Below are 14,506 nucleotides of genomic sequence, written 5' to 3'. Positions count from 1 at the left end.
AAATTCAGATTTTAAGTGATTTTTTTTGGAGGTTGTCAGTCACGCAAAGATTAGAAATCTGGCTTTTCTGATTCCATAAAGATTCCTGATTCCCTATCATAAGCCAACCTCCTTCCCATCAATTCTCTTTACCAATCCTGTTACTGAGCTCATTTTTGGTTTTAATTTTATAGAGGTTTCATATATCATTCACTGGTTTTTCCTCTCTTTCAGGTTTTTAACAGAGTAGCCATTCCAATTCATTGGCTGAGACACTTATGGACAGTGTGTGAAATTATTTATCTTTCTGGCTTGATAACTTTCCCCCATCATTCCTTAAATCTGGAGGCTCTCACATCTAGCTTAGTAAATAAACACAAGGAAGAAAAACACACATCAAGCGGATAGATTAACAGACCAATCCTGTGGCTGAGAGGATTTCCTCTCTTGCCATTGTTGGTCTAATAAGCAAGGTGCTTGCCAGCAGATTTTATAAGCACCTGCAAACAGCAGTGACTAGTAACCTCCGGGTTCACAGCCGGGAAGGTGGTTTGAACGTTTCCCCAGGAGTTGGCCAGGAGGGACCCTAACCCGACTGCTCTAGATGGAGGGGACCTGTCAGAAGGAGCATCGGGCTTTGCTCAACCCAGGAGAGGAGAATGAGCTGGTGAGTGTCCCCTTCTTTTCTCTGGTTTCCCCAAGTCTATGAGCTGCACTACACACACAGGTAAATGAAAGGACAGACAACTGCTCTGATGGTGTAGTCCTGGGCTGCGAAAATGTGAAGTCTGGTTGGGTTTGTGAGAGCTGCGAGACATAATTATATGGAGGGGGATTCTGAAGGTGCTGAGGACGCCACGTCCCCTGAGTGGTAGCACATTGCCGTCCCCATAGAGAGTGGCCCAGATGGTGCTGTCTGGACATTTGTGGAGTCCGGCAGAATACACTGTCACATGGTGCCCATCCAGGTGTGTCTCCTTGTTATCTAGGTCATGCTGCAATTGGATATGCAATTTCACCGTGTAACTGGTGCGAATGGAAGGGTTTTCTCGTCTGACTCTCCTTTTGCTGTGCCTGCATAACTTGGGCTCGCAGTGGGACTGGGGTCAGGCTTTTCACTAAGACCGAGAGAAATGGCGAACGCCAAGTGCTGAGGAAGTGATGCACACAGCCTGGGATTTTAGAACATATTAAAAAGAAATTGTCACGTCTGATTCTTTCTTTTACATAAATCTTAAAAAAATATTCATTAAAATTGAAAACTCTTACAGTGTCTGTTTGGCGCTGAGGAGTTTGCATTTATGATTTAATCCTCAAAACTCCGTCATGAAGGAGCTAATTGTATTTTACAGAAAAAAAAAAAAAAATCTGAGACCAGAGATTAACTTGCCGCAAGCCATTAGCCTGCAAAGGACAGGCTGGGAATCCAGCCACTTCTTGTCCCTTTGCATGCCAGGCTGCCTGCACTGCAATAGGATTCCCAGTTAGGCAATGGAAATAAGGAGACAAGAAGGGACAGGGAGGGCACAGGGGCCTGAAGAGAGCCCAGAGGACCTGGTTCTTATATCAGAAGGGCCTCTGTTTCCGCTTCCTGTCTGGCTTCCCAGCTTATCTATGAGTGCTGTGGGAAATCCATACCTGCTCTAACCACCTAGTCTCTTCAGTTAATTTGAGGAAAACGCGATGCAGTGCAGATTACATGGATAGCTGTGCAGACCAGTAAAACAGCCCCTGGTGTCCCGTGGTTTTGAGCCTTGAAAAAAAGTAGCAAGTCTAACATGAAATATATTGTCTTCATAAAATACTTATTAGATTTTGAAGAACTTTGTAAAAAATGGAAACTAACTTATGAATGATTTTCATATTGGTTACATATTGAAATGCTTAAAATTATTTTAGATAGACTGTGTTGAATAGAAGCAGCGATGAAAATTGATTCCATCTGCTCATTTTTACTTCTCTAATGTGGCTGCTAGGTTTAACATTGCAAATATTGGCCCATAATTTTGCATTATGCCATTCTGAGCTCTGTGCTAGTAGTGTGTGTTGCAAGTTTTGGACTCCAGGCATTCAAAAAAATCTGTTTACCTGTGTTCTTTGCTGACTGTGTTGCTAGCTCCCATGTGTTGTGAACTTGCAGATAAGTATTCAGGAAAACTATGCTGATCCTTCCTCTTGCTAACTAGACGTAGTATCCTGAGGCTGATTGCTCTGTATTTTAACTCTCGCGATATCAGGGAGCAAGAGGACGCTCCAGGACTCTTCCTTCTTCCCTACTTTTCTTTGAGCAATCAAACATTTCCAGAGACATCCACCAAAACAAGACGCCCTGTTTGGGATCTCCTCAGGAACCTCCGGGGGTGGAGCTGGTTGCAGATTTCTCTTTCACAAACCTTACTTTTGGGTGCAGAGCGCAGAGGCAAATCTGGCTTCATCTGGTAATCCGAGGGTCAGGTGGGTCCGTGGGAACTGAGGTGACCTCAGTGCACAGGCTAAAGAGGAAGCTGTGACTCAGCTCTCCTGCGAGCCAGAGCTCAGGGTGGTCAGATCGGCTGCGTTGAAGGGAAGCCAGACGTTTGAGTTTTCCTATGAAGTAGTCCGCTTGTGGTTTTTACAAATTAATTTTTAAAAGGATTCAGTAAGTCATTGTAAACCTGGGCGTGGCTCAGCCCCCTGGCAGCTGCCTGTCAGTGACTCCTGCAGCTCTTCCTTCCCTGAAGGGGTTCCCCTCCCCCAAACCTGACTTCTATTTGCATTCATTGTTTTAAAGGAGCAGTCGTTTGGCGTGGTGTGGGAGGATCTCAGGGGAGAAATAGACACTGTGGAACAGACAATAAATTCCTTCAGTCAAACACCCAGGAAGAAGCTAAGCACGCGGGAAGGCCCGTGAATTATTCAAGCGCGGTCTCGGGTGGTTTTGCTGAGCTCAGCACCGAAACAAAGCTTTGTTTTCATTTCTAGAGTGGAACTCCAGCCCCACTTCTTTCCTGTTCTCAGGCTCCGACTCCTGAGGTTAGGGAGTTGGCAGCTCAGGCTCCTGCCTTGGACGCGCGGTGGGCTCTGACCAGCAGTGTTTCATTTCACCTGCAGGACGGCCTGGGCGATGGGCACCCCCACTTCACAGACTTCAGTTTTCTTTCCAGCCTTCTCCACGCAAAGCCCACCTTCCCTACTACTGTCTGTCTCTGAGGGCCTCTTTTTCCTTTTCCTTTGGTTTTGGTTTAGTTTTGTTTTCAGTACTAGAGATTGAACCTAGGACTTTTGCACTGAGCGACATCTCCAGCCATATTTTTTTTTTATTTTTTTATTTTATGATAAAGTTTTGCTAAGTTGTACTGAAACTTGCAGCCCTCGGGCTCAGCCTTCCGAGTGCTGGAATGCAGGTGCATGCCACAATACCTGGCTGGCTCCTTTTAGTTTTCCTCTCTTTTCCCAAAAGCTTGTCCCTCCCGTCACAGACAGCTTTCCTCATCTTCTCTTGAGGTCCTCAGAAGGCAGACTGCAGGATGGGCATGAAATGTCTGTGGCTGCGGGCTGACCTGCACCAGTGGCCAGTTTGGTGGGGCTGGCCACGCTGCCTGAGTTCCTGGGCAGATGTGATAGTGAACCCAGTACAACTGGGCATCGTGGCAAGCATTCAAGAAGCAGACTTTTCCAAAATGTAGCTTTTCCAAAAATGTTTTCTGTGAAATAGAGTTGTCAAGATTTTCTGGAAAAATCTTTGGTTTTTTAGAAAGGTTTTTTTTTTTTTTTTTTTTTTTTTTTTTTTTTTTTTTTTTCTCCCTGTCACTTAGGTTTGAGAAATAGAAGGGGGAAAATGTGAGCAGGAGTGACAGGGCTGCTCAGGGTCTCAGATGCATCACAGTTCTTTGTATGGTTTGTATTTCTTTCCTGCATGCATGTATGCATGCACATGTACAGGTGTGTGTGTGCGTTCATGTGTGTGTGTATGTGTAAGCGCACACAGATTCTCTCCTGACTGTTCTGTCAGACCTCATAGGGAAGAGGATGGGATGTTCCAGTGAGCTACAGTGCAGTTTCACACCAGCGCCTGTCAGAAACACCATTCTGTCTCTTCACATCCGGGCACACCTGGGCGTGCCAGGTTCCTCCACGGCCAAGCCACTCACAATGTTGCTTTTCTGCTGAAGGTCTTTGCCCGGCCACCACTGAACCCCAAGGGCTTCCTCTACCCTCATCAGTCCCAAAGCCTGGCTGTTGTGTCCAAGTGCCTAATCCACACAGCTCCTTCCTCATAGGTGGGAAAACTCCACTTGAGAGCAGCCCTGGAAGGAAAAGCGACTCCTTGGAGTTGACGACACAGACATGACGGGAGGGCATTTGGCCACATGCTCATTTGCTTCTGCAAAACCATGGAGCTCTGCGTACTCAGACAGCAGAGGTGGGGCTGCGCTGAGCTCTGCTGCCAGCCAGGTGATGGTGGGAACCACTTTGCACCTTGTGACTTGCCTGAAAATAATGCCTGTCGCCCCCCTGAATTATGCATTTTGGGTGGGGCATGCACAAAATGTAGGCAGTGCTATAAAAAGGAGTGCATTCGCTTTGCACATTTGAGGTGCAAATTGAAAAATGCAGGCATATGTACATTAGGTAAATGTGCTGTTGAGGGTATGTCCCGTTTCTCTGATTAAAACTCAGAGAACGATAATTGCTGGGGTTCTGTCATTCCGAAGTGAAATGAAATGTGAAGCGTTGATTTGAAAAATTAGGAAACTTGAGCATTTACATCAAATCACGCATTGTCACATATTCCTTATCCTCCATTAAAAGGCATTTCCCCGCTCACCCCCTGAACACTCAGGGATTAATAGGAAAAGGTGAAAATTGAAAGTGAATAACTAGCCCTCGTGACTCTCTCCTGTCAACGTTTATGTTAACAATTTGGATGAAGGCAAGCTTATCAGTCTTCAGCTGACACCTCGCTGTGAGAGAGAGCTAGCACTACAGCTGACAGAATTAATATTGAAAATTTTTTTTCAAGCTAGATTTTGGGAGAGAAGCTGTCATAGGTGATACAATGAGCTCCACTATTGAGTTGCTGTTTTACATTGTTGTTATGGTGCAGGGCGAGAGCCTAAGTGACTTTTGGGTGGGACCTGAGCGTGCAACCGTGATCGAAGTGCTCGGCTCGGTTCTAACGACATTTTAGTTGTCAGCCTGTTGGTGCTCGAAATAATTAGTCCTAGAATGTCTTGCTAGAAATATATTTTAATAGAAGAAATGAAAATAGTCCTGCTCTGATTTGTGCTTTTAGGGAAGCCTCTAGGAAATTATATTTAGTGCTGGAATTGCTGTATCGGAGGGTCATCTGTTTACCAGAAAACTATAGTATGTAAAAGAAACTGGCAGAAGGTACCAAATAGCAATTGTGGCCGCTGTCTTCCAGTAGCTGAGTGGATGATGTGGAGAACAGAACTGATGTTGGCAGAGTTCATGCGGCTTTCCTTTCCTAACATCTGTGGTGCAAGAATCTCAGGCGGACACTCTCCCCATGGCCTTTGCCTCTATATAATCCCCTCTAGTTGCATGTGGGAAACACTAATGTATATGATAAGCTATGAGTCCTATGACTATGCGATGCTATAGAGTTGAAGGGATTTTACAGGCATTATCCACACTGTGCTCCACTGAGGTCCTTGAAAGGGAGGTGTACTGGGCCTGACCTAATCAGGTGACCGCATTGCAAAGCTTGGTCCTTTCCCAGAGCCCAGAGAAATAGAGAGCGTGAGCAGATTTGATGCAAGGGCAGTTTTCCTTTGAAGGTGAGGGCAGAGTGGCGAAGAACTCTAAATGTTCTTTAGGAAGGGGTAGCAGCTTTCTCTGCCAGCCAGCAAGAGAACAGAGGCTGTGGTCTGCAGACACCAGGAGCTGAATCCTGCCAGCAGCCATGTGAACCTAAAGGTGACCAGTGAGCTAGAAGAGGAACCCAGCCTAAGTGACGCCTTCATTGCAGTCTTGGGAAATACTGAGGGGAGGACTCAACTAACTGGATCCAGCTGTGGGAACTGCGAAATCACAAATTCACTTTGTGTTCAGCTGCTAAGCGTGCTCTGCTGTGGCAGAAAACTCGCGCACCATCGCAGCTGACCAGCAAGAGCGTGTAACCTTGTGAGGTTTTGAAGAACCTATCTCAATAGACAGTAGAGGTGTATGTGCCAAGAACAGTGTACAGCCATTTCTTCCTGGCAGAGAATTTGGACCAAATATGCTGAGGCTCCGCCTGATCACGGATACTCTTATTCTACGGCGATCTCTTACAGTGTGTGCTCATTGTCCCATGTCCTTGCTAAGGGGCATATTCTGGCTCCAGAAACTGATCCTACTCATTATGTCAGGCTTCATGCATTTTATTTTCCAATAGAATACCTATTAGTCTCTCCCTGTCAGCCTTACCAAACAACCTCCCTTATTGCCCATGACCATGAGAGAGAATAAGTTCCCTTCTTCAGTACCCGGCTTTGATTCACACTGCTGGAGATTGAGGGGGTGTTTCTAGTCCAGAAAAAAAGCACGGGGGAAAATGTCAAAAATTCAATAAATATTTTGAATGTCTTCACGATTCAATTTCTGGGGCTGAGGAAATAGTTTGGTAGACTAAGCGCCTACCTGGCAAGCGCAGGGACCCAGGTTCAATCCTTGGTACTGCATGTTGTACTGGCCCTGGGACCCTGAACATGCCATGCTGGTCACCAAAACCAGGCATGGTGGTGCATGCCTGTAATCCCAGCATTAGGACACTGAGACAGGAGGCTCACTGTGGGTCTGACCTGCATAGCAAGACCTTGTACCAAATGAATAAATAAATAAATGAGTAAAAGATTAAAAATAGATTCAATTTCTTTGAACTATAAATGATAGTATTACTAACCACACTTATTTTATTTTTTTTTAAATTTTATTCATTTATTTATGTGTGTGTGTGTGTGTGTGTGTGTGTGTGTGTGTGGCCAGCTCAGCCCACCAGGGGGCGGGGCTGGCTGGCATGTGGTGCTGGGGAATTGAACCACGGTCCCTGTGCTTTTCTAAGCTTGTTCTAAGTAGGTGCTTTAGACCACTGAGCCATCTCACCAGCCCTAACCACACTTATTTTAATAAATAATAAAACTTAATTCAGAGTTATTGTGCAGATTCAGTGACATCGAAGTAAGTACTCAAGAAAGATTTGTTCTGATTGTCACACATAAACATAAGCAAAGGTGATTGAAGAGGTCTTGTCCCTACACAGGGCATTCAATGACTTGAATTCAGGGCATATCTTGTGAACGTATTATGTGAAACCATGACTAATATTATGTGAAACCATGGGTTGGTATCTACTGATAATTAATAGCTACAGTCAAGCCAGTATAGTGAGTTAAGCAACAATAACTAGAATGTCATGATACATTATCCAGGGGCAACATTATTCTAACATTAAAGAGAAAAACCTCAGTGCACTGGCAGAGGTGGCAAGAAGAAGGCAAAGTTGGAAGACTGTCCTCCCATCTAACACATAAAGGAATGCTGTTTGTCCAGCTAGAAGAAACAAAGGGTGGATTGTTTATAATAAATAGAAACTTGGCACTGTGGTTGTTGCTTAACAATGATAGAACATAATGAATTCTAGCCGCATAGAAGGACACAAAGATATGATCTCCTTGGCTGTGATTCAAGTGACTAAAAATCTCAACAGTTAGCAAGTTAGCAAATGCTTACTTGTCCTAAGACTGTTGAAACACTTTTACCATGGGAAAACCTAACAAATTGCAGCAAAAAATCCCAAAAACAAAACATAAAACACAAACAACAACACAACTGACATTAGCATTTAGAGAAGGCAATTATTTGGGTACTTAGAGTTATTTTTTTGTTATGTCTTGGTTGGTAAATGAACTTACATCTTTATACCATAAATATCTTGGGTTGTGTAAGCTAAAGGGCCGTGAACTGTAAGCTGAAATACCCATTCCAAAGGATTTGAATCTTGCACTACTGTACCTGTAGTGCTGGGTAAGCAGAAAACATTTCAGATGGCTTGACTCACAAACAATGAATATAGCATAAAAAGATTTTCAGAAAATTTTTATAACCTCCACATGACCAGTCTTGAGCAAATACTGAAAACTCAGCAATAGGAAATGGTACCACGGGGACTAGGAGGATCCACCAGAAAAGAGATTTGGGGGAAAATACTTGGATAAAGGTTTACCCTATGTTTCTCCTTATTGGAAGGATGCAACCAAACTTAGTTCTACATCTCTGGCAAGGGTAGGAGGTACCAATAAGAAAATGACAGTAAGTAATTGTAAAACATTATTTTCATAGGAGAAAAATTTATGTATGTCTTCCATTTAATTTCTGTAAGGTGATCACTGAAATACTCATTTTGTAATCAGGGAAACTGAGGCTCTGTCAAGTGTCATATGTGAGAATACACTGCATAGGCATCCAAGGAGGGTCTCTATTATACTGCTTTCTACGGTATGACGAAAGAGAAACTGTAGTCTCTCTGTCTCTGTCTCTGTCTCTCTCTCTCTGTCTCTCTCTGTGGGTCTCTGTCTATCTCTCTGTCTCTGTCTCTCTTTGTGTCTCTGTCTCTGTCTCTGTCTGTCTCTGTCTCTGTCTGTCTCTGTGTCTCTGTGTCTCTGTCTCTCTCTGTCTCTGTCTCTCTCTGTGTCTCTGTCTCTGTCTCTGTCTCTGTCTCTTTCTCTCTCTCTGTGTCTCTCTGTCTCTCTGTCTCTCTCTCTGTCTCTCTGTCTCTCTCTCTCTCTCTCCCCCCCCCCCCATGTGTACAGTTACTACATACTGCATTTAGCTAACCTGTGAATTAATTCACATTCGTCTTAAAGCCCTTCTCTCCAATTTCACATACTACAAAAGTGAGCAGGTTCCGTTTGGGTCTCTACTTGACTTCAATTTTGACAACTTGTGCTCTTGGGGGACAGTGAAGAACTCCATTTAAGCCATCAGATCAGTCACTTTTAGAAATAACATTTTGTTCTGCATACGCCGGTGGCCAAATCATTTCACAGTGAGCCTGATGGGATTATCCAGTTTTAATGTACTGAAATTTTGTTGCGTTGTGTATTACCCTAGGCAATGTTAACTCTTAACACCTACTGAGTCCTCAAAATGTTCCAGGAACGGTGCTAAATGTTTCCTATCTTACTAGCTTCTCACAGGGACTTTAAAGGATAGTTCTTGTTATTTCCATTGGTGGAGGAGGAAATCAAAGCACCCAGAGAAATAAAGTGGGGCACCTGAAGTTATACATCTGGTTAACTGTTGGAGGACGGATTTGAGCTTTATTGTGCAATGTCACATCCCCAGCTTTTAAATGTTATACCAACCCACTTCTGTTGTATTATATAACCAGACTTGGCCTTCCTGTGAGAAATCTGAAGTTAAACAAATTTAACTCATAGTTAGCAATTGATGGAACAAAGGACAGAGAGGCCCCGGAAGGACCTCTGCCCTCTGGAAGGGGTGTAAAGAAAAGAGCCTGTGGGGTCAGACAGGGAAAGGGACCTTGGCTTTAAGCTATGATGTTAGGTGACAACCTCATTATTTTTTCCCATCATGTTTCTTTATCTCTGTATTCTGGACTTAGAAAAACCAAATAGCTGTGGTTCAGCTCCTGGAACCCAGAATACAAAGATCTAGTCACAAGCAAAAAAGAAAGGGTAGAGGAGGAAAATACTGCTTGGAGAGAAAACAAATCAGATCTGTGTGACATCCTGTATGCCCTTCAGTTCTAGTAATAGGTGGCAAAGCTGTGTGCCTGGACTGAAGGAGTTCAGGTTGCTTCTGTTATCAACTTTGACCCAAGGTACTGAGTCTGAAAACTGAAGCTATCGCCTCTCTTCCCTGTTGACTGAGATGCATCAGACCAGCTGTTCATAATGGCAGCTACCTTCTGCCCAGCGCCTCGCCCCTCTCCAGTCTGTACAATGACTTGTCCAGTGTGTGCTATTCATTTGCTCCCAACTACAGGGAAGGAAACTGACGCTTAGAGAAACGAGATCCTGAGGTTGCATTCCCCTGAGGAATAGGGGGCAAAGCTCACCTTAGCACAAGGAACTGTGCTGGCATTTGGATCCTCTCATTCTGTTTCTTTTAGTTTCACATTTATACAACTCTAGATTCTTTTTGCTCTGGTGACATGAAATGTTGCTGTTTCCTCCCTCCTCTATTCTGCATTTCTCAATGAATTTTACTGGTGGCTTACACACATTTAGGAGGAACCTGAATGATTCTGGCTGAGTCAGAAGAATGATGATTAAAAAAATTAAATTATATTTGCAATTAGTGGGTCCAAATGAATCCTGCTGTGATAAACTCTAATAAGAGAACATTGGTAAACCCATTAAGAGTATTTGGTTAAAAGAAATCCAGATAAAGCAGTGGTTCCTTAGTCAAAATCTCAAGCCCCATTTACAAAGGGGGATGATTTACAAAGTTTTATGAAGGGCTATGAAGCCAGTTTATCTAAAGAGCAATGACGTTGCTTCTGGTCATCTTTCCTAAAGGTACCACATCTTTCAGGTGGGCACATCTTTCATTGACAAGCCTTTTCTTCTTTTCTTCCTATCTTCCTACATTTCTCTCTCTTTTTTCTGTCCTCTCTCATCTTTCTTGAATTTAATGGACAGAATGATATCTCTAATGATGGAAGTGTCTTTCACAAAAGACTCTATACTTCCCTTGGTAGCTCTTTATTAGGGGTATGATTTTACCTCTACTTCTATGAAAGTCAGCTCTTAGTAATTGCTCATCCCAGATTTGGGGTGAGCTACAGTCTTCCAATATCTCCAGGCTCTTCATTTCCCATGGAAATCTCTATGACTATTCTTTTTTTCATTAACTTTCAAATTTTTCTATGATTTTTGGTTCCTGATTTATCCCTATTAAGGTAGTTCTCAAGTCCCTTCCGACTGCATCCAGCAAAGTATTTTGCAGGTAAACTCATCCCACTGGGCTATGCTTTTACTTTATTAACATATATAATAAAGTAATGTTAACAAGTGCAGTAATTTAAGTGTACAGTTCAGTGACTTATTATCAATCAGTTCTGTTCATTTTAAACTTACTATAAGTGTGTATTGCTTTAAGGAAGTTAATTTACTCAGTATTGTTAGAAAATTGCCCATGTTGATGTACACATCAGAGGTTCGTTTTCTTCTTTTTAAAAAATTGTTCTATAGTGTACCATTATAAAAACACAAAATGTATTTATTTTTCTCTCATTGATAGACTTTTGTATTGCTTCCAGTTTAGAGGTTTTATGAATACAGTTAATCTGAATATTCTTGCATAAATCTTCTGCAGAATATTTACATTCCTTTATCCTGTCAAAATCTACAAATGGAGTAGAAAAGATAGTCATAGCTTTAATAATAAGGTTTTCTAGATATTAAATCAATTCACACTTCCCTCAACCATATACATAGATTCAAAATGGCTGGCTAGAGGAGGAGTCATGTTGAGCTTCTCAGAGAAGATCCACTAAAAACACAGGCAATTAGAAAAAAGGGAAGAATATACATCCTGATATCAAAATTCTCTCAAGTAAGAGACATGTAGATAAAATCAAACATAGAATAGGACTTTGTAAAATGGTGTACCAGCCCCCAGGACTGCCAGTGGTGCTGCCATTAGCATGCCAAGCAAGAATTGCCATAGCTAGGAGGCTGATGGGCTGCAAAGCACAGATAACTGAAGCCACACAGGCTAGATTTGGGGTATAAGGCCTCTTGCCTCTTGCCTTCCTCCACACAGAGGATGCTGCAGCCCAGCGGCAAATTTTCTGGCACACAGAGGGATGAGTGAACCTGGAAACTGCACCTTAGCAGCTAACTGGAAGCCCTGGCAACAAGGTTAGGGACCGTAGTGGACGTGGTGGGTGACACTTCCTGCTCTGGGACCAGTGGCTCTGTGAAAGGGATGCAGACAGATGGGATCCAAATAGCCTTCTGAGGTCAGCACTCAGCCTGCTGAAAGGAGATTTAAGGGTGACCAAGCAGCTGTCGCTGTAGCAGTGACAGAACCCTCTACTCCCATCCTGCTATAAGTAGCTGACAGGGTCGAGACTTGCCAGTAGGGGTGAATCAGAGTAGGCCAGGCGAGGAATGGGAGGGCCCAGCAGCTCAGGGAACTAGGAGCAGCCTCAGGCTGTCCCCACCTGACTACACCTCAGCAACTAGGGAGAGTGTTCTGACACAAAGAAGAGTTCTCTGAGGGACATACATAAAGTTACTGGCTGAAGACTGTGGCCATAGTCCCCCACAACTGGAGGCTAAAATAAGCCTTCTATCCAGCAATAATCCCACTACAGATTTGACGGGTTACCCAGAAGTTCTGGGCTCTGACTTAGACACTAACACAGAACTGTGGAGCCAGAGGAATTTTACTATTTTTTTCTTCATCTCATTTTCCTCTTTCTGTCTTTTTTTTTTAATTTTAGGTTTTTCATTTATTTTTGTTCTGTTCCATTTTTTCCCCCTCAACTATCTCTCTTGATTTTATATTTTCATGTGAGTGGACATCGTCTCTTCCTTTCTGGTTCCCTTAATAATATTTTGCTTTTTCTTTTATTCATTCTCTGATGGCCTCTTCTCCAGTTTCCTAAAGCTTGTGTGGTCATCCTTTGTCCTCTAACTTTGCTTCTACTATGTTTCTTCTCATCTATCTCTATATTTTGTCTTAAATTTTCCCATCACTGGGTTAAATCACTCAACTAAGGGGAAACTCTGTGTAAAAGTTCCTGATTTATGGCTTTTATTGTATAACCCTAGACCTTGTCCCTATGGTAAGGGTACTAAATTAACAGTTACCAATGTTTGTCAGTTCATAGGCTGGTCTTGATGCTACTGTTATTGCTGTTCATCTTTGGCTGCGATGTCATGCCTGTTGCAATCAGTTGTTCTCTCTTGTATGACAATATTGTGAAAGCCTGGGCTCATAACCATCACCATAGTCTGGTATAAATATTTAGGACCATCTTAACCCTAATAAACTGGGACAATATGAACTTGGAAGAGACATAAAGATTGAAAAGCACATATAATTATAAGACATCCCTGAAGAATAGAGATTTCTTATGGAAGCTTTGATACTAATGATAAATCTATCTTCTATAAGAAACTTACGATCATTAACACAAAAAACAAAATAAAATAGGAAATTATAAGACACAGAAAAAATACTACCTCTACCTATCCCCCATCCAGGGCAAATACAGGTAATGAAGAATTAGAGGAAGTCAGAAGTCACCTACCTGCATTTTTTGAAATGATAGTAGCAAAAGTAAAAAAGAAAGATGAGTAAAGGTATAGACAAAACAATCTCTCAGGTAAAAAAAAAAAAACAAATAACAATCAAAACAAAGGACTAGCTCAATGAATCTCAAGTACACACACAATAAAAAAATGAAGGAATTTAACAAAATGATGGAAACTATAAATGGCCAACATAGAAAAGAAATGGAACCCATGAAACAGATTAAAACAGATATTCAGGATATTAAAAATGCTATTGAAAGTATATGCAACTGATCGAACGAAGGTAAAGAGAGAACATCAGATCTAGAAGACAGGAATGTGCTTAATGCCCAAGAAAAGAAAGATATCTTAAAAATATCAATGGACCGTGAAAAACTTCAATTCAAAATCTGCAAGATGATGCAGAAAAGAACATAAGACTGATCAGAGTCAGTGAGAAAGCCAAGGCAGCATAAATGCCATAAAAAGGCTGTTTACAGAGGTAATGGCAGAAAATGTCCCAAACATGGAAAAAGAATTTGACGTACAAATAAGTGAGGCATATAGAAATATAATTAGGAATGGCAAAATAAGTCTACCTTGAGGCAAATGATAATCCAAATTGTAGAAATTCATCACAAGAACAGAATATTAAAAGCAGCTAGAGAAAAGAAGCAAATTATCTATAAAGAAAAACCCATCAGAATCACATGAAACTTCTCAGCTCTTAAGTCAAACAGAACTTGGACTGAAGTGTTTAAGGTTCTGTAATAAAACAATATCCATTCAGACTGATATTCCCTGCAAAAGTATCTGTTAAAATCAGTGGAGAAATGTGATACTTCCTTGACAAAGAACAATGGAAGAATATTGTTGAAATATATTTTAGAAAGAAATAGCAAAGATCATAATCCACCAATATAAAGAAGTCATTAGGCAAAGCAAGCAATCATATGTATGGGAAAAATAGGCAACCAACAACAGAGAAATAATATGACAAAGATAAGCTGATATATATCAGTTTGAACCATCAGTAAAAATGGTCCTACCTCACCAATGGAAATAAACTGGCAGATGGATCAAGAGACAATATACTGGATACAATAAACACATCTCACTCAAACAGAAATTCATAGACTGAAAATCAAGGGAGAAGAATACTCCACATAACAGTAACCCAGAAGAAAGCAGGGGTAGCTATTCTACTTGAAGACAATGTAAACTTCAAACCACAACTGATTTAAAGAGATAAAGAAGGTCACTACATA

General features: G+C 42.0%; 1 protein-coding gene across 1 annotated transcript in view; it reads left to right on the top strand.

The window, feature by feature from the left end:
• Positions 1 to 525: 525 nt before the first annotated feature.
• LOC111813450 (probable cation-transporting ATPase 13A5) overlaps positions 526 to 14,506 on the top strand; it is a gene marked incomplete at its 3' end in the record, with an annotated part of 35,770 nt that continues 21,789 nt past the window's right edge. The window contains exon 1 of the mRNA XM_023704143.1: positions 526 to 646. Coding sequence (XP_023559911.1) covers positions 584 to 646 — 63 coding nt within the window. The remainder of the gene's footprint in view (positions 647 to 14,506) is intronic.

The sequence above is a fragment of the Octodon degus genome, unplaced genomic scaffold (assembly GCF_000260255.1).
Source record: "Octodon degus isolate 3935 unplaced genomic scaffold, OctDeg1.0 scaffold00189, whole genome shotgun sequence".
Lineage (NCBI taxonomy): Eukaryota > Metazoa > Chordata > Mammalia > Rodentia > Octodontidae > Octodon > Octodon degus.
This window is presented reverse-complemented; position numbering and strand designations above follow the sequence as displayed.